At 44.4% G+C, this 25,941-nt stretch overlaps 1 protein-coding gene across 33 annotated transcripts in view; it reads left to right on the forward strand.

Moving 5' to 3' along the window:
• Positions 1–25,941, forward strand: part of ANK2 (ankyrin 2) — a 1,630,948-nt gene that overhangs the window by 1,278,757 nt on the left and 326,250 nt on the right. For 25 of the 33 annotated variants that reach the window (XM_069241684.1, XM_069241892.1, XM_069241717.1 and 22 more), the window contains one exon: positions 25,053–25,197. In XM_069241684.1, coding sequence (XP_069097785.1) covers positions 25,053–25,197 — 145 coding nt within the window. The remainder of the gene's footprint in view (positions 1–25,052; positions 25,198–25,941) is intronic. The other 8 variants (XM_069241902.1, XM_069241674.1, XM_069241702.1 and 5 more) reach the window with 1 other exon arrangement.

The raw sequence follows: 25,941 nt of genomic DNA on the forward strand, positions 1-25,941 counted from the left end.
ATCTATTGATCCTCTTTCTGCCACTCTCTCTGATATCCTTCTCTTTATTCTATCCCTGGCCCATCAGGGTTCTGCATTGGGCACACTCAAGGGATATCTATGTGCTCTGTCTGCTTTTCTGTGAGTGCCCGATCAGCCTCCATTGTTCAAATTACCTATTGTAAATAGATTATTCAAAGGGCTTGTACATATGTTTCCTTCTTCACCCTTTGTCATTCCTCAGTGGGACTTAAATCTAGTTCTCACCTATCTTATGTGTGCTCTCTTTGAGCCACTGCACAACTGTCCCCTCCGGCTGCTCATCATCAAGATAGCCTTCTTAGTGGCAATAACATCTGCCTGGAGGGTGAGTGAGATGCAGGCTTTGTCATCCATGGCTCCGTATTTCACAATATTTTCAGACAAGGTAGTGATTTACACTCATGCCTCTTTCCTACCTAATATGGTGATTCAATTTCACCTTGGTCAGACTGTCATCCTTCCCACCTTCTTTGCTCCATCGTATCCCTCTAAGGAAGAGGAGAAACTCCACTGACTAGACCCCAAAACAGCATTGTCATTCTACCTTGACCGCACAAAATAGTTCTGGATGGATGACCAACTCTTTATGGTGTATGTGGGAACCAAGAATGTTCGGGCAGCCCAGAAACAAATCATTTCGCTCTGGATGGTTCTCTGCATACAGATCTGCTACACTCTGGCCAAGTAGCGGCCTCCTGAGGGCTTGAGGGCCCATTCCACCAGGGGCAAGGCTGCTACTACAGCGTTAGCATGAGGAGTACCAGTCCTGGACATATGTCAGGCAGCAATGTGGGCGTCTCTGCACACGTTTGCCAGACACTACTGCCTGGAATATCAGGTCCATAGATACGGGCATTTTGCCCATTTGGTCCTGCAGGACTGTTTAGTCTAAAGTGAATTTGTTCACAGCCCACCTCCAGGAGGTTATGGCTTGGGTATCTATTCTAAGGTAAGGAATCTGCACCTAGAAGTCTCTATCAAATGAACAAGTTGCTTACCTTTGGTAACGCATTATCTGGTAGAGACTCTATATAGCTGCAGATTCCTTACACCCACCCATGCCTCCCCCCTCTGCGGACTCATTTACTATGTTTGAGGGTTGTCCCTTTCAGGATCTTGGTTTTGCACATACAAACCTTGTCAGTTTCTTTCATGGCTCTGCACTTCTAGCGTGGAAGTTATAGAAAAGTAACTGACATATGCGCGCATGTGTGGTGCCTTCATAGGCGATCGTGACATCATAGATGGCTCCAACGACAAAGAAGATGCCATGCGAATTGGAACTGAGCCACCCAATGGTGCGCAGGGTTATTGCTCATAAAATAGTTTTGGATTCCAAGCTGATGCCTGGAAGTTCTAAGGTCAGGACTCTGCAGCTAGATAGTCTCTACCAGCTAATGTGTTACCGAAGGTAAGTAACTTGTTCTCCACAGTACTTAGAAGTGGAGATAGGAATTGCACATCTATACTTCTCTATATGCATTTACCTTCCAATATTTTTTCCCTCAATATTCAGTCTCCCATATTTTAAAATGCCCATATCCTATGGCTCAATAGTGAGTGGTACACCCTTCTATGGAAAATTTGTGAAATAAGTTTGATGGTCTCACCTTGGCTCCTAGTGACTGTTCTTTGCTTATGTCACTATTATTAAAATAAATTCTCCTATGCCTCAGTTTAAAATTTAAGGAATACTATTGTGCGCTGAGCAGTTTCCTGCCTCTCATTTCTAAGTGAGATTGTCCATTAATCAGTTTTTAATGCAAAGAAGGATCAGCAAAAAGTTAGGGTTACAGACCACTGGCCTACGGAAAGCTTGCAAAATATGGATAATGTTTTGGAGAAAGTTAGTAGTTTCTGGCTATCACTATAAAACTTGCAAAACATTTTTTGGAAATAACAAATATATTATATTCATGATTACCAATAGAACAGTTGTGGCTGGCTCCTGCTAACTAAGCACAAAATAAATGAATGAAATACCTCAATTAATCTTGGTTACTGGTAATTATTCGGGACAGCATTCTAGTTAACCATTTATAGTTTATCTGTATCATTGCATAAAGAGATCAGCCTTATGCCAATCACTATTTGATGCACCCCACAAACATGATGCAGACCAAGCTGCCTGGCCATGTCCCTTCTGAACAGAACCGGAACACAAGCAACCCCTGATCAGTTTTAGCCTTCTTGGGCACTATTGTAAATTGAGTCTTATGGCACAACAAGGTAATGGCCCATATCTGGCCATATGCCTCTTGTTTCCACTTGCAGCACCTACATCTCCAAACACATATTCTAAAACACCAGGAAGAGCCAAAGTTCACTATTTAGTACAGCTTATAGGCAGGTTTTAAAGAAGTACAAGAACCTGAACTATGAAAGGTAATACATCATTATGTATCATGTCATTTTCTTGCATGTGCTATTCTGGTTTCTGGGTGATGTGTGTGATGTGCAACATTAAAATAAAAAAAGCTTTTCTGTCTATATAACATATATGGTTTCATCCTTATAGTTTATGTGTATATCATAGACAGACGATCATAGGCTGCTTTGGTATATCACCGGTGGCGAGGAAAGAAAGGAAATATGGAAGTTTGGACTTGTGTCTCTGGTACTGGACTACAACAATCTTCCCAACTTAGGGTAATTTCTTGAGATGTATAGAAGTATACAGTGTTTATTACATAGTCAGTAAGCTCTTGGGAGTGGAGGAGGGCAAGGAAGGGGTCCAAAGGGAAAGTATGAAGAAAGAGCCTTAGATTGTTAGTGGATGCGTTATGCACACTCGCACATTGGTAGGTAAGAGATTGTACAGAAGCTAACTTCTTCACCTGCAGCCACTGTTTTATGGTTTATTCCCATATGTTAGTGGAACTTCCCTAGGGTATTCCACGACAAACATTGCAGAGTACACTCTCTGTTTGCTTGCTCTATTTATAGTCGGGAGAACAGTTATGTTTCTGCTGGCAGAGCCTCCTCTGGACTAGACTGTCAGCCCACACTCACTGAGCCACTAGTTTAAGTACTTTAGACTTTAGACTACCTGTCTTATTTAGGATGGTTGTTCTGACATCCTTTTTTCTGTTTAGCACCTCTAAGGAAAGTGTGACATTCCTTAGCAGGACAGCACAAAAATGACCTGCACACAGTGGCAGAAAACTTTCAATGTGTCAGGGACTTTTGTTTTTTGTGTTTGCAAAAACAAACGCTTGCTTTGGCAGTGTGTGTTTGAAAAACAAAAATCTTTCCTGCATTAAACATGGCACTTGCAGAGCAAAGCCACAGTGCCTCCAGTGGAGCGGCCATGGTAACCATTTTTTTGAAGGCACAGAGATTGCTGCTAAGGAGTGGGAGAGCTTTAAATATGGCAGGTTGTGATCTGCCAGGACAAGCAAATACCTACCCCTGTAGCTCTGGTGGAATGGAGTGCAGCTCACTGGGATCTAAATAAGGCCATAAGTAATGTTTTAGGGCCACTCCACAAATTGCAATGGTAGCTATCACTTTGCATTACACCACTGGATTATTAGCCGCCCCCATTAACACCTTTTCCCACATTGCAGCTCCTGTCTTGAATATGCAGAACTGTAGCTGCTAATGGAATGTCAATTTGAATCAGCTTCCAGTTTGATTCAAGCTTATCATTGCAAATGTGAATGTAGATGTCTCATAAACAAGGATGCAAGACTTTGGCCTCATTACGAGTGTGACTCTCTCGGTGGCGGTCTCTCGGTGGCGGTCTCTCGGTGGCGCCACATAACAACCCTGGCGGTCCGACTGCCAGCTCCGCCAGGATGTTGGAACCCAGTGGTCTGGCAGTGGTGGAGATCCTAATCTGCCAGGACAGCGCTGCCCTGCGGATTATGACCTTGTTCTCCGCCAGCCTTTTCATGGCAGTAAAACCTCCATGAAAAGGCTGGTGGAAAACAGGTGCAGTGGGTTGTGGGGGGCACCTGCACTGCCCATACACTTGGCATGGGCAGTGCAGGGGCCCACCAGCACCCTCGCAATGTTCACTGTCTGTCAGCATTGCCGCCGGCTCAATTACAAACCTGAGACAATGCTGTAGCCTGTTTCCCGTTAGGCTGGTGGGTGAAAACCTAGGTTTCCGCCAGCCAAGTGGGAAACTCTTAATGGGTCTGGGGAAGGTAGCCAGTGTGGCGGCAACCTCTTCGTCAGAAGTTCGGCGTACAGTGAAAACCGTCCACCAAACTCCTAATCAGGCCCTTTAATTCCGTAAAGTATCACTTTAGACTCGGGGACTAAGTCCCACCCCTCTTGCCTCTTCAGAAAATGACAGATTCCAGCGAAATCTGCATTTCTTTTCAAAGTCACTAAGGAGCAAACTTGTATATTTTACTCTTACTCTGGATTTGGATGTCATAAACACCTCCAAAACACAGCCATTTTTTGGATTGCAAATAATGAAGTGATAGCTTTATATTGTTGTGTGATGAGCACTGCACATTGTGCCAAGGGCCTCCGTTTAGTACCGGCGGCACCGAGCACGTATTAAAGACACCTACACCAGTACAATGCTCTCTGATCTCAAGCAGCGTGCCGGGTCACTTTTATTCCTTTGTCCCACGTGACCATGGAGCATACCATACCTCACTTTATTTGCGGGAGGGGGGCAATTACCTCCGGGGTTCACCTCCCACAATATATAAACACATGGTTCAGGTCCCTCATCTCCTTCGAGCTTGAACAGAAACAGGCTCTCCTCCCAGCTTAAATAGAAACAGGCCTAGTATTGAACGGCATGCGAACATGCAAAAATAGGAGCTTTTTGGCAAGTGTGCCTAAGGAAGCTCACTCGAGTTCAGTTTTCGTTATAAATACCTTCTGCGATAAAGAGAACACAGCACACAATAAATAAAAGTTATTTTTAGTTCGTCACATATGGACTGGCCAGTCAAGAAACTATCACATTGTAAATCCACAACCAATCGATTGTTATTACGTGTCACCTAGGTTACCCACGGCGTTGCTACGATTTCCTGCGTTTTCGTTTAGCACGGGTCTGTTCCTAATAGAGAGAAATAGCAAATACAACTTTAAATCCTAGGCAATTAAAATACTACAAAACTCTACAGCGAGACTCCTGGTGCAATAGAAGCTAAATGTGTTGCGCCACACTGCCATCTGCTGCAGATCTGATGTATGACATGGAGCTTTTCAAAAGGCACATAAAAACAATGAAGATCGTTTTTTTATGTAATGTGCAAATGCAAGCTTTTTACGTTTTGGCTTAGCAAGCTCTTTGTGCCACTTCGATGAAATTATTTTTAACAGTCACATGGGCTACAGTTGGTTATGAAAATCAAAGTCCCCGCTTAAACCTGCGCAGTGCCCCAGGCAATGGGAGCCGGGCCGAGAGAAGAGGCAAGTCTCGTTTCCATAGCAATCTGCTATGGGCCCAGCTTGTTACATTGTATTTGTCTTGCATGTCCGTAATTCTCACAGCATCTCTGGAGAGGCACAGACAGAGAGCATCAGCTCTTGAGAGCTCGTTTTGAAGGTGCATAGTGTATGTTCCCAGGACCAGTGTCCAGCCACATATTCTGTGCCATGAGGCCATCTGTGACCTCAGAATTTCAAGGGCTTGTTTTGGTAAGGAATGCTGCTAGTCTGTTGTGAGGCTCGGCGACAGGCCTTTGCAGTGTTGTAGTAAACCGTGGGCCATTATGCCGCCTTGTAAATATGGGCCTCCCCACGTAGTTTTCTGCGGCAAAGGGGCGTGCAATGGATGTTGCTGTGGGCCTACACATGCAACACCCATTGCTATTTGACGCTACCCCAGATTTATGAGAAATCATAAACTGGAGGCAGCACCAAAAACAAATGCCTCTCCAGGGGTGGCGTTAGAGTGGCCCATTCTGCAGCACACATAGAAGGAGCAAATCATCATTTAAGATTGTTTATGTGCAGAAAGAAGTCTTTTCCTGCACATAAACAATCACCTCCTCAATGCAGGCAACCTTGCACCATGGTTCAAGGGTGCCTGCTTTGGCGCTAGGCAGCTGATTTAGCACTGGTGCTGGGGTACACACAGGGATGTGCCGTATTCTTGAAAATACGGCACATTCCTGCGTTTTGGAAATTATGCTGCTTGGCACAACTAAATTGCTTGTGGCACCATGTTGTGCCATTTCCTAATAAATGTGGCCCGATAGGCGATGTGGTCCAAGTGTGAGGTGCATTAAAAAGTGAATCATAACACTTATGTTGCTGTGGGCAAGGTAAAATGTGCATTGACAGAGATATACAGTGTTTTAATATAGTAATGAGTCTTATAGTTCAGGTATGGGGGGTAATGGTTTGTGGCTACCCTCGAGGTCCATTGAATGAGTTATGCTTTATTCTACAGTAATGTGGAGCAGATGTGAGGTGAACTAATGAGCTGAGCGTGGTTCACAGTAGCTTGGGTATTTTTGAGGTGCATTTTTGGAGCTCCATTTGGCATCTTACTACTGGAACAGCAGGTGGATTCTGCAGCTCACTGGAATATCACACAATAAATTAATGTTCACAAGTAGCGTATCCACAAATCAAATCATTAACATTTATAAAGCACGCTACTCACCCGTGCGGGTCTCAAGGCGCTAGGGGAAAGAGGGGTTTACTGCTGCTCGAAAAGCCAGGTTTTTAGGAGTCTCCGGAAAGCGGAGTGGTCCTGGGTGGTCCTGAGGCTGGTGGGGAGGGAGTTCCAGGTCTTGGCCGCCAGGAAGGAGAAAGATCTCCCGCCCGCCGTGGAGCAGCGGATGCGAGGGACGGCAGTGAGTGCGAGGCCAGAGGAACGGAGGAGGCGGGTGGGGACGTAGAAGCTGAGGCGTCGGTTGAGGTATTCCGGTCCCTTGTTGTGGAGGGCTTTGTGTGCGTGGGTGAGAAGTCGAAAGGTGATCCTTTTGCTGACTGGGAGCCAATGCAGGTGTCTCAGGTGTGCGGAGATGTGGCTGTTGCGGGGTACGTCGAGGATGAGGCGGGCCGAGGCGTTTAGAATGCGTTGCAGGCGATTTTGGAGTTTGGCTGTGGTCCCAGCGTAGAGGGTGTTGCATTAGTCCAGGCGGCTCGTGACGAGGGCGTGGGTCACGGTTTTTCTAGTGTCGGCGGGGATCCAGCGGAAGATCTTGCAGAGCATGCGGAGGGTGAGGAAGCAGGCGGAGGACACGGCGTTGACTTGCTTGGTCATGGTGAGAAGAGGGTCCAAGATGAAGCCGAGGTTGCGGGCGTGGTCTGTGGGGGTCGGTGCGGTGCCGAGGGCCGTGGGCCACCAGGAGTCATCCCAGGTGGACAGGGTGTTGCCGAGGATGAGGACTTCCGTTTTTTCAGAGTTCAGCTTTAGGCAGCTGAGCCTCATCCAATCTGCGAAGTCCTTCATACCCTCTTGTAGGTTGGTCTTGGCGCTGGCGGGGTCCTTGGTGAGGGAGAGTATAAGTTGGGTGTCGTCGGCGTAGGAGGTGATGATGATGTCGTGCTTGCGTACGATGTTGGCGAGGGGGCTCATGCAGACATTGAAGAGTGTCGGGCTGAGTGATGAGCCTTGAGGTACGCCGCAGATGATTTCAGTGGGTTCTGAGCGAAACGGAGGGAGGTAAACTCTTTGGGAACGGTTTGAGAGGAAGGAGGCGATCCAGTCCAGGGCCTGGCCTTGGATCCCGGTGGAGCGGAGGCGGGTGATTAGGGTGCGGTGACAGACGGTGTCGAAGGCAGCCGAGAGGTCGAGGAGAATGAGTGCGACTGTTTCACCGTTGTCCGTCAGGGTTCTGATGTCGTCTGTGACTGAGATGACAGAACAGAGGAGAGACTATCCAATTGATGGTACTTACAGATGAGGCAGTATCATCAGAAGAGAGAGAGAGTATCCACAGAGAAAAGAGCAATCCTTTAGATTATATTTACAGAGTAGAGGGAATCGTCTTTAGTTTTTACCTAGGAAAATTGTTATCTTTATATAGTGCATAAACCATGAACTGAGAGTCCTTCAGGTGTATGGGTAAGTTAGGTTATGGGTGAGTGTGCCTGGCGGAAAACGACCTCGGGTGTTCAGGATTAGGACAGTGAGAGCTTCAAACAGTGCCTGTTAATGGCTTATTTAGGTGTTCATTCCACATGCTCATCTAATTATTGGCATTTCTACTGAGTGCACAGAACAACGGTAAACTCTTTGCTCGAGGTAATCCATGTCAGTAAGGCAGTCTGTTTTTACATTTCACGTTTACATTTATTTACATTTCCAAAGAATATATGAATTTTCCAGATGGTGTAGTTATACATATTTTATCATGCAACATATGATTCGTGTATATTGTGAGTCCAGTCGTCTCTAGGTAAGTTCAGGTTATGTGTGAGTGTGTGTGAAGGGGCATGATTGGGAGCTCTGGAGCTGAGGCTAAAGTCAGTGAAAGTTTCCCACAGTGTCTGTTATTGGGTCAAACAAAGTTGCTTGGACTACAAAGTCATCAAATCCGTAGCCTCTCTCCAGAGCGCTCATAGTTATACATGACAATTGTAGGTGGTGCACAACTTCCGAATTGCTGACAGCACCGAACTAAGAAAATGTAACTACTTTTTTGACAGATGACGAGAGAGAGGAGTGTGTTTGTGTGTGCTTGATCACAGCGAAAAGGGCGAAGCAAGGAAGTACATGCAGAAAAGCAGTAGGGAAAAGACAATGAAAGGAGATGATGTGTGAGATATGCAGATGAAAAATTTCAGAAAGATGTGAGGAGAAAAATGGCATAATTGGCTAATATAGCAGATGAAAGTGATCTGAAGGAAAGGGCAGGCGTGATTGAGACCCTCTGAAAACAACTACCCCTTTCACAAGGCTAGTAATGTTCAATTCACAGTATAATTCTCCAAGAATTGATACATTTTCATTTGTAATTATTCATAGCAACATCAGTATTATGACTTATTCATTTGATAATTCCAACAAGCATTAGCAAAGTTAATCGTTTTTGCTAGTGTTAGGCTTGTGTTCATTGTTGTATATGTCTGAAGAGAATAAGAAAACTCACATAGAGATACTCAAATACTAGTCATTTGTTTGATATACTCACAAGAAAGTGGCATGCCTTTGACATTAGTATGTCACTCATACGCCAACTGAAACCATAGAAATGTCACACATAACCATAACATTGACAGCTGTGTTATACCATAGTTAATATGAGTGCTTTGACACACCTTGGCAAAAATATGCAAAATTAATTTGCTGCAAATTAATAAAAGTTGGGAAGGGAGCCACTGGGCTATACAGCCCCACTCCCTTCCCCTTTCCCGATCAAGTGGACATCTGTGCAAGAGACATATTGCATGGGACAAGGGTTGACTGAACTAAAGTGCAAATCTATCGTACAGTTTCTCTTTGCCAGCATAATATAAATCATTCTATCTCTATAAAACTCCTTCACTTTCTGAAAAATCTGAACATTTAGCAAACTGCCTCTAGATCTACAGTTCGAGCAACTTATTGAAGTTACTAGACTTACAAGGTCTCCACTTAATCTTGATTTCTTAAGGTAGAAGTTAAATATTTATTTTAATCATAGCGTTTTAATTTGTTAAAATTGTTTCATTTTGCCAGGGGATGATGCGCATTTCACTAATCCATCCATTGCAGCGATTTGTGTTTGACCCCACATGCATAAGTTTGAATCCCGTTGGTTGCATTCAGCCCTTCTTCTTTAGAGGTTGATGAAATGAGTGCCTATAAGTTAGATAACAGTAAACATTGGTTATCTGTTAGTAGCATCAAGATACCTTTAGGGGTGAATGAGAAATCCACAAATACGAATGTTTATGTTGACTTGATTTTCATCATAACATGCAATAGTGCTTAGGCGGAGTCAGTTGCCATTTCCAATGCAAGACTGATATATGACTGATTCTGCCCTAGACCAGCTAGTCTTTCTGAGGTGATCTTGACATGCGACTGACTATGTCAAACTCCACTACTTTTTCAGTGGCATGTGATAATCTGAACCAATTCTAAGATCCTTTCAGAAGCAAACCAGTCATGTAACTAACCCCTTTTCACCCTTATCCATCACTATTAACGTTTTACAGGTGATCTCATAAATATTTCTTAGTTTTGTCAGCCTAAAAGTGGTGATGCTAACAGGTGATAGACTCTGCAGTAAAACATCTCGGGCTACATGTACCAACCTTCGGTTTTGCGACTCGCAAAACCGAATGTTGTATAGTGTCAGTGACACTATTTGCGACTCGCAAGGGGTTCGCAAATGCCTACCTCATGACTATTCATGAGGTAGGTCGCAATTTGCAACCCCCTTGGGAATGCCGACCCTCATAGGGATGGTGGCCTGCTGGAGACAGCAGACCACCATGTCTGTGACTGCTTCTAAATAAAGCAGTTTTTTTTTTTTTAAATGCAGCCCGTATTCCTGAAAGGAAAACGAGATGCATTTAAAAAACAAAAAATGAAACGTTTTTGTTTCATTTATTCAGAGCATGCAGTGGTCCATAGGATCTCTGAAAAAATGTTTTGACTGACATTCACAAAGGGGAAGGGATCCCATGGGGACCCTTTCCCCTTTGTGAATGGGTTAGCACCAGTGTGACACTGGTGCTAACTGGAATTATTTTGCGACCGCATTCGCGGTCACAAAACAATCATACATGTAACTGCGAGTTGCAATTAGGAACGGAACACCTCTTCCTAATTGCGAGTCACAATCCCTTTTTGCGATTCAGTAAAATGTTTACCGAATCGCAAAAATAGTTTAGTACATGTGACAGTGCATTTTGCACGTCACAAACGGCCCGATTCGCCGTTTGCGATGTTCAAAATTGTACTTACATGTGGCCCCTCGTCTTTTAGAGATGACCCTGAAAGGTGTCTGAACTGCTGCATAGTTGCCCTGTGACATGCGTGATCCTTTAAGTCTGTCTAAACTTTTTTTTTTTGCCGGCAGAACACTTCCTTCTGGGACTTGTAGTTGTGCTACGTACTTTATAAGCATGAGCTTCTTTATCACAACATTTGAAGCTCTGCTAGTTACCCAGAACTGGCTGCACTTTAGAACACTTGACATAGGGCCACTTAGCAAATATGTGTCTTGGTGCTTCCCGTCCATAACAATCTTTCAGAGCAAAGTTACAGAAAGACATGCATGCAGTAAAAAACATTGCATTAATAGTGTGACAAGCATTGCTTAGGTCAGCACAACGTTTGCTATAATTATAGAATTATAGATAAATGCACATACCCATTTTCGCATTTTCCTGCATAAATCCGTGAATTACTTGCATTCCTTCGCAGCACATGGGAAACAAACCGACAGTGAACAAGTCAGAACCAGGTCACTGCCAAGTGTCATTGGGGCACTGAGACTGTCATATTATTTTACTCACCGTTTGGGTCCGGTAAAGAGGTCAAAATAATCAATCTCAAAAACTCTTTCTTGCTATAGAGATCTGACAAGCACATATTTCCCTGTATTGAACATGCACAACTGACCAGCACTTGTTCACTAGTCAAAAATGTATATCGTATTCCAGAAGTTTGCTGTCACTGATAACTACAAGATAATGCAGCTCTGAACAGCTCAGAGAGGCTGTTAATTAAGCTGTAGTCAATCTAGAAAGGAATGCCCATCAACATTTACATTGAACAGTGGCCTTTTGCTTCAGTTGTCAGAAGTCTATCCCCACGAGGAGCATATTATAGCACGAGCCCTTTTCTCTTCTCTGAGCTTTTATAACTTCCTACAGAGACACACACCTTTCATCTTCAAGTGTAACTCTCCTAGTCCATTCTTTCTCCTAAGATACCAAGCAGGGCCACCCTTGATCAGAAAATAACCATCTCCTTACCAGTTCTCACACTTGCATTGCTGGGTTCAACAGTTTCATCAGTGACAACAGAGCAGAGCCACTCCTTCTGTCACACAATTTTAATGTATTGGTTATTTTCGCAACAACCACCAGACAAGACACCCTTTCCTCTGCCTCACACATGTTTGCCTCCTCCTCACTCTACACAATGTCTTGCTTTCTGTCCTGCCACCTCCCCCTATCTTGCCTCACTCTATATCTAGTTACCTTGCTTACTTCCTATGCCTGTCTTTCTTTTTACCATTGCTTGCTCTGCTTAGCCTTCCTACCCTACTTCTTTCTTTCTCAACCTTCCCCTTCCTTTTTTTGCACTGTTTTCTGCCGTTGCCTCCCTATCTGACCTTGATTAAGCTTGTTAATGCTCAGTTACGGTATAAAACTGTATTTTTTTACATACAGACAATGCATCAGCATTGAAATCATTCTTTTAAATGCATTTCAAACTGCATACACCATGGTATTCTTAGTATTATTATTATTATTATTATTATTATTATTATTAAAAAGAATTGTGCCCCTTCTGGGAACATTATTACAATTCAGAAGTTTGAGGTTCCACAGTCTTTTGTATAGTGTGTGTTAATGTCTGATTCATAAAATAAAAAGCATCAAATCAGTTGTTCCCCGGAATGTGCAGTTGTGCATTTTGGTGACATTCTCTGTACCCAACCAGTTCTGATAGGTTCAGTAACTGATATTACTGCATATATTTCGAATTCTGAGTCGTGATCTTTCCCTCAAGGGGACCTTCTCAAGTGTATTAAAACCACACCCACTTGTGTTTTCAACAAACTCATTGACAATCACGGACTGGTATATGTGTGGTGCTTGCGACACACTACTGCATTAGATTACACATTCTACTCTGCCCCACAGGCACACGGTCACGTATCAACTACCTGCTCCTTTCCAGGTCCGCTGCCCAGTTACCACGTAGATTATCTGATCAGGCCCGGTAGAATGGCATTGGAGATACCCAGCAGTGGCACCCAAGGCCACAGTGGAGGTTCCCCACTGAGGGTTTGCATGTCTCCATGTTTCATGTCAAGCTATGCAACTCAGTTGTAAAATACTTCACAATCAATATTGGCTGTGTCTCTAGCCATGCAACACTCTGTGAGGCTGACCTATATACTGAACTCTAACTAACAGAGTGGGTACATAACAAAGTGCTGGGCTCAGTTTGCAACCCCATACTAACTCTCATATCCTGCAAAAACTAGTTAAATACTATAGGAACGCTTACACAATCCGTGCCACTGAGAGCACCTGAGCTCTCATGGACTATCTTGCTGAAGTGGCGATGGTCTGGCTTACTGATGGAAAACAGCAGTTCTTTAGTGCCCCCATTTAATATGAGGAGATAGTACAGGCCATTGATGTCCTCAATGAAACTAAGGCCGCTTCCCTCAATGGCCTTACTGGTAACTTTTATAGAGCTTATAAACATTTACTTGCCCCTCACCTACTGGAGGTCTTTGCAGAGGTGCTGGAAGCAGGATTTCTCCCACCCACACTCAGAGAGGCAGTGATTACATTGCTCCAGAAGCCAGGTAATGTTCCCAGCAAGTTGTGCTGGCCCCTCTCATTTCTTACTCACAACAATAAAATACAAGCTAAGGTTATTGCTACCCGCTGGTCTCTTCTCATGGAGCAAATAATATCCCCAGCACAGTCTGGCTTTGTTCTGTACAGGTCCACCGCAATCCATCATTGCTGTACTAAATCAAATATCTCCCAACCTCCCTGGAGCAGTCTTGATGCTGAGAAAGCATTTGACTTGCTGGAGTGAGCATTCCTGAAAGCAACCCTGATCAAAACTTGGTATTCTGTGTTGGTTCCTTAATTTCATTATGCTGTTATACATGTAGAGGTTTGTGGTGCATTTTCCAGTTAATGGTATCACTGCAGATCACTTCTCTGTGATTAGGCGCACCCTCTAGGGCTGCTCGCTTTCACCATTGCTCTTCATTATGGGTATGGACCTACTGGTCCAGTATATATAGAAGAGACATCTTCATCAGGGGTTGATGTTCTCATCTGGACCATTATTGATATCTGTGTATGCTGAAAGCATACTGCACTTAATGCATCGGACTGACGAGAATTTAGCCCCACTCATGCGGGAAATGATGCGCTTTACCGGCCTGCTTATAAATTAGACAGTCTTATCTCTTTCCCCTCATGGATGCAACAAGCCCTTGCATGTTGGATTATGCTCTCGCGTGGGGCACTGATCCCACTAAATACATGGATATTGTACTCAATAGGCAGAAAGATACTTTCATCCGACTGAACCACAGCCCAGCTGTCAATAGCCGTACTAACGCAAGTAAAATTTTTGATTAAGCTAGCACTATCTGTGGCTGGCCGCATTGCTATCATAAAGTTGACAGTGATGCCTACATTTCTCTATTTGTTTACCATTATCCCCATTCCATTGACCAGTCACTTTTTTACCATGCTTAGAAGTTTTTTGATCCAGCTGGTATGGGTTGGCCGTAGACCTCGGATCAAATGAGAGGTATTGACTCTGCCTTATGATAGTGGTAGGTTCGGGGTACTGGATCTTGAACTTTACTTATCCAGTATTGGATCTTTCATAAATTCACATACTTGAATCATCTCCGTCGTCGAAATGGGAGTCCTACGGTACATGAAAAGCAATAATCAACAAACAATTTTTTTTTTCCATAGGCTATAATGGTAACCCAAATCACTCATATAGCCTATCTAAGTCCTTTTGTGAAAAGGACCCAAACCTGGCTGCTGGCCAGTCAGGCACCAGCACCCTCTAGAACACTCTCCGGAGAGGCTCTTTCCCTCAGATTTTCTACTGCACCTCGTGTGAAGGTAATCTCCCTGAGCTCTGCTCAGTTTTTCTACTTCTGAAGACTTTCTCTCCAAAAACCTCTAAAGGATGTCAGATTCTTCTAGAAAAGGCCTTTACTGCCCTTGTAAGACCTGTGGCAAGAAAAGGCTCCATGTGGATGATCCACATAAAGACTGCTTATACTGCCTGTATCCACAACACCAGGTGAAAGACTGCAAGATAGGCCATACTTTCTCTACAAAAACCCTCAGGGACCGTGAGGGTAGACTCTTAACATGGCTACAAGCAAAATCCTGTACTTCAGGTGAGGAGAGTGAGACAGAAAGGCCACATAAAAGGTCCAAATCTGAGGACCTGGGTCAGGCTGAAAGATCCAGAAAGCGGCAAAAAATGCATCATAAGGAAGGTGCAAAATGCTTACAGGGCTCAATTTCATCTGAGCCATCCTCTCCTCGACGAAAGCAGGAGTCGTCTCACCGTTCTCCTTCGTCTGAGCCTTCTACCTCTAGAAAGGTATCTATCAAAATCAAGTCGACGACCACACCACCGTCGACGACAATGACGACGCATTCTGTGCTAGCCGCTCCCCCCGGAGATGACATTTCGACATCTGGGGAAGTGGAAGAAGAAGGTAAAATATCAATGTCACAGCATCCTAGTGAGGAATGGGATGACAATCTAGCCCCTACTCCTTCTCCTCCACCTCCTCGCCCTTCAGATTCCCCACCGGAGGATATAGGTGTTTTTCACAATTGAATGGATAGGTCGGCCACGCGTTTCTACTTGCCAACATCGGTCTCACAGTCTGAATGATTCCTCTATGATTTTAAAGAGCAAGCAAGGAAGTCTGTGAGGGCCATCCCTATCATTGACTTCATATGGAGCGAGGGGATCAAGATCATGCACAACCCGGCAACAGTTCCACCAGTGCCACAGAAACTCGACAAGAAATATAAAGCAACTCAGGACTCTCCGGTATGTTTGACTGGCTATCCAAAACCAGACTCTGTCATCTCTCAAGCGGCTGAAAGGCGTTCCTAGAACCCGTCAGCGCCTATATCTACTCCTCCGGATAGAGAAGGAAGGAGATTAGATAACGTGGGCAAGAGATTCTCGTCCATGTCAGCCATAACTGTTCGGGCAACACATTCCCTAACGATTTTGGGATGATATGATCGACAAATGTGGTTGGATATGCAGATTTTCATGGACCTCATCCCGGAAAGCAAACAAGCAGAGGCACGAAAGATCCTCCAAGAAGGAGAGCGTACGTCTGAAGAGATAATTGACTGCGCCCTAGATATAGCCTCCACCGGCTAGCGTCAATTGGCGGGAGCTGCGATATTACGCCACCAGGGTTGGCTAAAAGCCACCTCTTTCAGACCGGAGGTGCAGTTCAGAATTCTTGACATGCCGTATGATGGAGAATCTCTCTTCTGCAAGCATGTAGACGACGCATTGCAGGCCATCAAGTCTTACACAGATACTGCTAGGTCTCTAGGTACTTTGTAGTACCGGAAGCAGCCCTTTAGGGGTGCAAGAGGAAGGGGTTTTACCACATTTCGAGGTTCCTATCACACGCAGTATCAACTGCCTCAATATAGACTGACCTATCAGCAGCATTTTAGACAACCATCCACTGCCTCATACCCCAGACAGGGAGGAAGGAGAAAACAGAATTCCCAAATTCGGGATCAACCTAGAAAACAATGATCATTACCAGGCACCGGCTACTTTTCCCCTCTATTTACAGAACCACCAAGTGGGAGCGAACATCTACAATTACCTACAGAATTGGAAAAGCATAAAATCAGGCAAATGGTTGCTGGATATAGTGGCACAAGGGCATACCTTGGAATATATACAAAAACCACTGCACCATCCGCCAGGAAGATCTAAACCGTTCCATCTTCGCTTGCTTCAGCAGGAGGTGTTCCTGATGCTCGCCAAGGGAGCGATAGAGGAGGTTCCGGTTCAGCAAAGAGGACTCGGGTTCTATTCCCGGTTCTTTCTAATAAAGAAGAGGTCAGGGGAATGGAGACCGATCCTAGATCTCAGGAAGCTGATCAAGTTCCTTCAGAAACAATCCTTTCGGATGATCACTCTGTCGGATATCCTACACCTTTTGAATCCTGGAGACTTTATGACAACAATGGATCTCCAGGATGCTTATTTCCACATACTGATACATCAAAAACATTGCAAGTATCTCCGCTTTACTGTGGCCGGTGCCCATTATCAATTCAAAGTTCTCCCATTCAGTCTGAAGTCAGGTCCCAGAATTTTCACAAAATGTTTTGCTCCAGTCGCAGGTTTTATCTGCAACAGGGGTTTTCAGGTGTTTCCATACCTGGACGACTGGCTGATAAAAGCTCCTTCATCACCACTAGCGTCCAAAGCTACTCAAGCCTGCCTAGAATTATTTCACAGTTTGGGACTAGCAGTAAATTTCCATAAGTCAGTCATCCTTCCCACACGCAGGATAGTCTTCTTGGGTGCAGAACTCAACACCATCGAAAACAAGGCATACCTCACTCCGGCACGGCAGCAGAAACTAGCCAACTTGGCTGTCAGTATTTCCAGAAAAAGGTCAGTTTCAGTACGACTGTTCAAGTCGCTCCTAGGTATGATTTCCTCAGCCATCGTCCTCATTCATCTAGCAAGGTTGAGAACGAGACCGTTGCAGGAGGAGTTACAGCTCCAATGGACCCAGTCGCAAGGATCCTTCGAGGATTCAATAAGTGTTACACCAAGAATGCTGGAGGCTTTGCGATGGTGGTCTCAGGTCAACCATCTCTCTCAAGGGCTCACCTTTCTAACGCCAATAACAGATTTTATCATCACGACAGACGCTTCCTTGGAAGGCTTGGGAGGCCATTTACAGGACATGCGCATTCAGGGAAGATGGTCAGATGCGCAGAAAAGAATGCACATAAATCTGTTGGAATTAAAGGCGATCCATCTCACGCTCAAAGCATTTCTTCCACGCATTGCAGGGTCATCAGTGTTGGTCCGGACGGACAACACAACAAGCATGTTCTATATCAACAAGCAGGGAGGAACAAGATCCCTCTCCCTCTCAAGGGAAGCTCAATCTTTTTAGAACTGGCTCACGCTGCACAACATTTGCCTCAGGGTGGAGCACCTGCCAGGCATCAACAATGTTCTGACGGACTCTCTCAGCAGGACGGACGACAACTGCCATGAGTGGGAACTCAACCAGAAGGTACTGGATGGCGTCTTCCAATGCTGGGGACGACCGACCCTAAATTTGTTTGCCACCAATCAGAACGCCAAATGGCAATTCTACACCAGTCAATACCCACTCCCGGGGTCTTGGGGAAATGCTCTTTTGATGAGATGGTCTGGGATCTTTGCGTACGCTTTTCCTCCCATCCCATTGATACCCAGACTCATGAGGAAGATGAAGTCAGAGGGCTGCAGGATCATACTCATAGCGCCCAGGTGGCCCAGACAGTATTGGTACACGGAGCTCCTACTCCTGTCCGTGGCCAAACCCATGCGCCTTCCCTGCAACCACAACCTTCTCATGAAGACTCAGGGTCAAATTCTTCATCCGGATCCAACATCTATGCAATTACACGCTTGGCTCTTGAGTTCCGTGCGTTCCAGGGTATGAACATTGACCAAGAATGGAGACGGATTTTATCTAGGGCACGAGCGGACAGTACAAATAAGACGTACAAGCTCAAAGATTTTGTATCTGGTCCTCGCAGAACAAGTTCCATCCTTTACAGATTAAGCTGGAACAAATTCTCTCATATCTTCTCACCTTCTGAAAGGCTGGGCTATGCCACGCATCAGTTAAGATCCATTTGGCAGCTATTGCCTCCTATAGACGCTCTGCTGATATGCCCTCACTTGGCTCATCCAGGATTATTAAACAGTTCATGAAAGGCCTCTTCCGCACTTTTCCTTTGGTGCGTCCACCTCCACCAGAGTGGCATCTCAATGTAGTCCTGTCCCAGCTAATGAAAGCTCCGTTCGAACCCATTCACAGAGTGAAACTCAAATACATCACATGGAAAGTGGCAACTCTGCTTGCTCTTACTTCCACCAGGAGAGTCAGCGATATACAGGCCTTTACTATTAAGGAACCTTTTCTGTTCTTTTCAGATGACTTTGTCCTGCTCAGGACTAACCCATTCCTAAAGTGCCCTCATCATTTCACCTGAATGAGCCAGTAATACTAGGAACTTTTTTCCCAAATCCGTCGACAATCGCAGAAAAGACTCTGCATTCCTTGGACATCAAGAGATGCCTAAAATTTTACCTTCAAAGTACCAGGCAGATTAGGAAGACAGATCAGCTGTTGGTATCTTATGCTCATGGACGGAAAGGGGCAGGGGTCACTAAGGCCACCATAGCCCAGTGGATTGCATCTACAATTCAGTTTTGCCACGCGAAAGCAGGAAAACCGTTGACTAAGTGCCTGAGAGCGCACTCGACGAGAGCAGTCTACGCATTGGCTGCTTTGTTTAAAATATGTCAGGCTGCGACGTGGAAGACTACCTACTCCTTTACATAGCACTACTGTTTGGAGTCGTCACAAAGAACTGACTCTCTAGTTGGACAGGCTGTCTTATGTCATCTCTTTCACTAAGGTGAGATCTTTCCTTAATTATGTAGAGACAATTCTATATGCAACAATATATATACTTGCTATGCAATATCGTTTCCCTCTGTTTTATATATATATATACACATATATGTATATATGTATATATATATGTGTCTATATTTATATATATATATGTCTATATTTTTATATATATATATATGTGTGTGTGTGCATTTGTTTATACTCATAATACAAGATTTATAAGCATGTTATTTGGTAACTTGTTTTAGAAGATTTCAATGCTCGCACCCACCATCCACGGCGGGCATGGCATTTATTAAAGAGTACTGCTGACTATTCAGATTCAAGCATGTGAGTTTATGAAAGATCCAATACTGGATAAGAATACAAGTTACTTACCTGTAACTACAGTTATCCAGTATTAGTATCTTTCATAAATTCACATGCGACCCACCCTCCTCCCCTTAGACGCTCGCATTTCCTTCTAAGGTCATGGTCTTCACTCTTGTGCTAGAAAATCTGAGGGAAAGAGCCTCTCTGGATAGTGTTCTAGAGGGTGCTGGTGCCTGATTGGCCAGCAGCCAGGTTTGGGTCCTTTTCATAAAAGGACTTAGATAGGCTATATGAGTGATTTGGGTTACCATTATAGCCTATAGTGAAAACATTTTTGTTTGTTGATTATTGCTTTTCATGTACCGTGGGACTCCCACTTTGAAAACGGGGATGATTCAAACATGTGAATTTATGAAAGATACCAATACTGGACAACTGTAGTTACAGGTAAATAACTTGTTTTCTTCTTGGTTGTGCGGTGCCAGTTTCAAGACATTGGTAGCATACGAATGCTCGCCAGAGAGGGACCAGGTTGGGAACACTCCTTTGCTGTCCCTCCTTCCTGTGGGGCTGCCTCGTAGTCCCGTCGATATTCAGACACTCTCCACCGCATGTTGGGCTTGGAAAAAGCTATGTCATAAGTTAGGTGGAAGACTGCTTTATTCTCCATCCATCCCCCTGACTTGTAACCATTGGTTCACACTCATGATGGGGAGGTTGTATTAGAAACTGGGTTTCTAGTATGCAGAGGTATGCACCCTGTCCAAGCAGCAACCTCAGTCCTTGTCAGGGTACGTCACAAACACACTCTAAATTAGCCTTTTCTCAACCCCTAATACCTTGGCACAGAGTAGTGAGGCCTAACTTAAGAGGGAATTTTGTGAAACGTTTCAAGCAGTAAAACGGAAAACAGCACACAAAAAGATACCACAAAAATAGAGCTAAATTTAATAAATGAAACAAGACAAAACAACAAAATTCCAATAAGTAGAACTGTGTAATGGCGCTTTGAAACAGGAAGCGTGAACCAGGGGTATCTGTTCGCGGAAAGTGAAGAGCTCAGGCTGACTGCAGTGTAGCATGGGCCAGCTACACTGATCCAGTGAGGCCCCCCTGAACAAAAGTAACTTAATCCTTGTTGTAGCGACGTTGAAGATGGTGGGAGAAGACTGAAGTGGTACATGGGTGTTGATCCCCGCAATAGAGGTGATGCGTCAATCTGTTCCAGAAAGTAGTGAAAATGTGTTGATTTTCTCCACCTAACAGTGGTGATGCATCAGGTTTGAGATGCTGCAGTTCCTAAGGCGATGCGTTGAGATCGATCCACGCTGGAGAGGTGCTGCGTTGACTCCAATCCACGCAGTAGTGCAGATGCTCCAGTTCCAGTCCACACAACATGGGTGATGTGCTGGTTCCGATCTGCACAACAGCGGGGATGCATTGACTTGAATGGTACAGCACTTAATACCCACTTCCAAGGGCCCAGGACTGGATTGAAACCACATGGAGAGGGCAACACCCACGGTTGGCACAGTTCAGGTGCTGTATCAGGTGCGTTGAAGTCTTTTGTGTCCTTGAGACTTCAGAAAACAGGAGACCGGTCAGCTGGTCCTTGGAGTCACTCTGGGTGTTGGTTCAAATAATGTGGGTTCAATCCTTCTCACCCAGGCAAGGAGAGCAGCAGGTAGCAGGTCAGCATAGCTAAGCAGGAGTCCAGCAGAGTGCCAGTCTTTGTAGCAGCACAGCAGTCCTTCTTCTTGGCAGAGTACCCACAAATCCAGAAGTGTACTGAAGCGTGGTGTCTGACGTCCAGTATCTATACTTTAGTGCCATGGTTCTAGAAGATGGTACACGCTTCTAGACAGTAGTTTTGAAGTGCAAGGACATCTCTTCCTCCCCTGCCCTGGCTTCAGGCTGACTGGAGTGACAATACAGGGTCATTAAGCACTTTGTGTGTGGACAGGGCACAGCCTTTTCAAGGGTAAGTGTGAAGCTGCAGCCAGTTCTCCATCTCATCCTCCCCAAGATGACCCATCAGTCACACCTGAGCTCCCTTTGTGTGTGACTTTCTAGAGGTAATGCACAAAGCCCAGCTGTAACCCTACCCCAGAGGTATATTGGAGACAGGCTGCAGGCACATAGGGCTAAGAGCAGGAAAATGCAAACTTTCTCAAAGTGGTATTTTCAAAATTGTAAGAATAATCAGACTTTACCATTAAAGAGGTTTTATCATTATAATTCTATAGTTACTAAACATGATATACCTACTTCCTCTCTATCGGAAATTGCAGTTTCATAAATGTAATAAGGAATCCCCAATGTTGTCCTATGAGAGGGGTAGGCCTTGCAGTAGTAAAAAACCGACCTGAGAGTTTTCCAGTCCTAGGACATGTAAAATTTAAAAGTACATGTCCTACTTTTTAAATTACACTGCACCCTCCCCTATGGGCTACATAGGGCCTACCATAGGGGCTACCTATAGGTAATAAAAGGGTAGTTAAAGGCTTGGCAAGGGGTTGTAAATGCCATGTCAACTTGGCAGTGTGACATTGCATTCAGGCTGCAATATCAGGCCTGGGAGATGTTTAAAAGTGCTACTGAAGTGGGTGGCTCACTCACTGCTGCAGGCCCAATAGCAGCATTTAATTTATATGCCCTGGGCACATGTAGTGCACTTTACTAGGGACTTATAAGTACACTAAATATGCCAAATAGGTATGTACCAATCAAACTATGTTTTATGGAGAGAGTGCAAGTACTTTAGCAATGGTTATCAGTGGTGACATGCACAGAGTCCTAAGGCCAACAAAAGCAAAAGTCCAGCAAAAGTAGAAGGAGGAAGACAAAGAGTTAGGGGGTGACCCTGCAGAGAGGACAACATCCAAAGGTTGGTGCAGTGCACCGTGCTTCATCTTCATCTGTATACTATGGATGACCTGTTCTCACAAGAACACTTTGTAACTCAGGCGGACAATGCCAACACCCATGGACCATTTCATAATCTCTAGGCTGCATTATACATTAACCTGAAAAGCTCCAATCCTTCCCAGTGGAGCCAGATGATTTCCATCTGTTAACCCTTAGCATCATCACCCTCAACACCACAAGACTAGTGTGTAGGCTGTACAACACTTGCGCTGCTCCGAGTCTGAGTCCTTCTGGGAAGGTTAGGGTTGCCTGGGAGAGAGACTTGGGACACTCAATACCTGAGGCAATTTGGAAATACTGCTCTCATAAAAAAAACTAGTTTCCCCATATCATCACAAACCGCTACACAACAAGATTCTGCGCCGCACATAAGCCACTCTAGGGAGATTAGTCAGAATTGACCCTGTGCATCACACTGCTGTCTCAAATGCCAAGCTGAACATGCTGACTTTACACACCTTGACTGAACATGCCAAACGATCCAAACATACAGGACAAAGGTGTTGACACTTATAGATGTCATGATGGAGACCCCTCTCGCCCACGACCCTCTCTTAGCTCTCCTGGTCCAAGGCAAAGATATCCCACTTGGCATCTGCAGGTTTACGCCTATGGCATTGTAGCTTGCTAAATTACAAATTGCGATGCACTGGGGCAGTAGATTAACTCCAAAGGATGCAGATTGGCTGCACATATGATCTCTTGCAACTCTGCTTATGAGGTCTACGTGGCGCTGCAGCCTTCTGCATTGCGACCTAAGGATATATGGACCACTCTGTAAAAGTAGCTGCTGTCCATTGACACTGATGCTCGTGCTTAGTCATACTAATTGAATATTGATGTGCTTACTTGGCACACTTGTTTGTTGCATATGATCTTTTGTATTACCAGCTTCGTTGACATTTGTTCAAGTATGCTTTTGTATAACACTGATTGCATCACCTGTACTTTCATGACTCTCCCCCTGCTATTGCACTAGCTTGCTCCTTAGTTGTACCGCCTCTTGAGGTGTTTCTCGCCTCTCCTTTGTAACTACAACTCTGCCCCTGACAAGTTGTTTCTGTTTTCTCTTTTTTATTTTATTTCTGATAATCTGTTAGTGTGTACATGTGATATTTGAAAATAATAAACACACTTTTCAAAAATCACACCCACTCAATTTTCCCAACGTTAAATTTGGCTGCCCAGCCTGCAGAAATGTAGTGGTAGAAAATGCCTGGTAAATGCTAGAACATTCAGATTTTGGAACAGAAAGCACCACCAAAAGCCACATGTACTTCTCCATTTTGTAGGGGGAAGAGGGCCATAATATTTATTGCACCTGGTAAATTCAGAACAAGAGGTATTAGATTTTACCAATTCAGACCCCAGTCAGAGGCACTTATAATAAACCCCTCAGACAACAGAGTACATAGGGTCCCAGAGTCTCATTATTCGGAGTTGGGTTTAAAGTGCCTGGATGGAATGTGTCTTGTAATGTGAGCTATACAAAACTCTCTCACTCATTTCCTTTTCACTTGAACATCGAATGTGTCTCCTATGTAAAATGTATTTTAAGTAAGCTGCTAAGTATCTACTGAAGTCTCACTCTTGGCTCGTAAGTGGCCTTATATGTTAGCCAAACCCAAAATCACAGGCTGGAAAGCACCAGTAGATCATTTGGTGTTTGCCTCATGTAGCAGGCCAATAGATGCCAGCATTATAAGCAGGTTGCTAGCGCCAAAAACGAAATCTCAAACATAGACTATTGCAATGGCATCAAAAGACAGAGTTGTTTGTCTTGTGCTTGCTTTGGTAATATATGTGTTATTTATTTTTGTCAGTGCTTAATTAGTCCTGGCTTCAAATGTTCTGAGTGACCAGGTCTTGATGAAAAAAGTGTAAGTACCCTATAAATATGGACTCAAAATAATGTGCTGCAGATTTCCCATGAGTGCTCTAAGTCAAGGGATTTCAGCGTAGATGCATGCTAGGTCTTCATGACAACTACTTGTGGTGGAAAATGAGTTCTATTTGGACGCTTTGTGGAGGTCATAAATCTAGCATGGTTCTAGCCCAGCTGAACCCAAGTAGGACACCCTGCTGTAAGCAATAATAGAGTGAATCATTTTCTAGCTCCAATTGATATGGTGCCAATTTTAATGTCATCATAACGAGAAGTATCTTAACAATAGATTCCGAGCCTGAAACTGAAAGTGGTCTGGTTACAAACACAGCATGATGCCACCTGGCATCACGCTAAAGCTGCATCACTGTCTGGTAGCCAGGGTCAGGTACCAAATGGTTGCAGAAGAAGTGGTCATGACCTCTTTCTCCCAAGTGACAAAGTGACCCAGGGCTGAAAAGTGATAGAGGGGAAATGGTTACCACCACTCCATTTTATCTAGAACCCTTCTTTTGACAAATCACTGGAGTGGTGTCAGTCGATGGAATTCTTCAGTACTTTCTTAATGTTTCCACAAGGAGATGATACAATGACGGGCGATGGAGGGGAATATCTTCGAGCTGAGGACCTGAAGGAGCTGGGAGACGACTCTTTGCCCAGCAGCCAGTTCCTGGACAGCATGAACTACTTGCGCTACAGCTTAGAAGGAGGTCGCTCTGACAGGTACTTCAGTCACTGTATTGCTGCTTCTCATTAGACTACTACTTGAAAGAGTCATACTGACATCTTTACACCCTTTAATGATGATTTTCAACTTGAAGTGATATATATAGTTTCACAATGGGACTCGTTTTGAAACTGTCACATATGTACAACATGCCAGTATTGAGAGGCAGGCAGATACTCAAGAAAAATAAGGCTGTTGCCTCTATGCTCTTAGGGCATCACCATTACAAATGTACCAAATAACAAGTAAAGGCAAGAATAATTACTTTACTTAATGGTCAGAGAGGACTCAAACTTCTAAATTATGTTTTACCTAAAGTGTCTTTCTTTGAGGTGCACAGGAGGGCTGCTGAAACTATTAACATTTTGATAAACAGAATTATGTAAATGCATAAGCAATGAAATTCCTGCAGAGTGCACCGCCAAGTGCAGATTGGATAGTGCCTTGCTGCTGTTTTTGTGTGAGCTTCTGCCACTCTGGCATGCCATTCCATCATAACTCCGACCACAGAAGTGCAAATGTGCTCTTCTCAAGGTAGTAGTACTTCTGAGGCAACAAATATCCACTATTCTACACAAGGCAAGCCTTCATGCCAGCAAGGCAACACAGCATCATAAATGTCACAGGAAACTAATTCTACATGTGCATTGGTACCACAGATAAATCACTTCTGGTTCTGTGCACTAATAACTTAACGTAATACAATCCCTTAGACTATATTGTGTAACTTGGGAGAGTAA

This window comes from Pleurodeles waltl, chromosome 1_2 (genome assembly GCF_031143425.1).
Source record: "Pleurodeles waltl isolate 20211129_DDA chromosome 1_2, aPleWal1.hap1.20221129, whole genome shotgun sequence".
In the NCBI taxonomy this organism is placed as follows: domain Eukaryota; kingdom Metazoa; phylum Chordata; class Amphibia; order Caudata; family Salamandridae; genus Pleurodeles; species Pleurodeles waltl.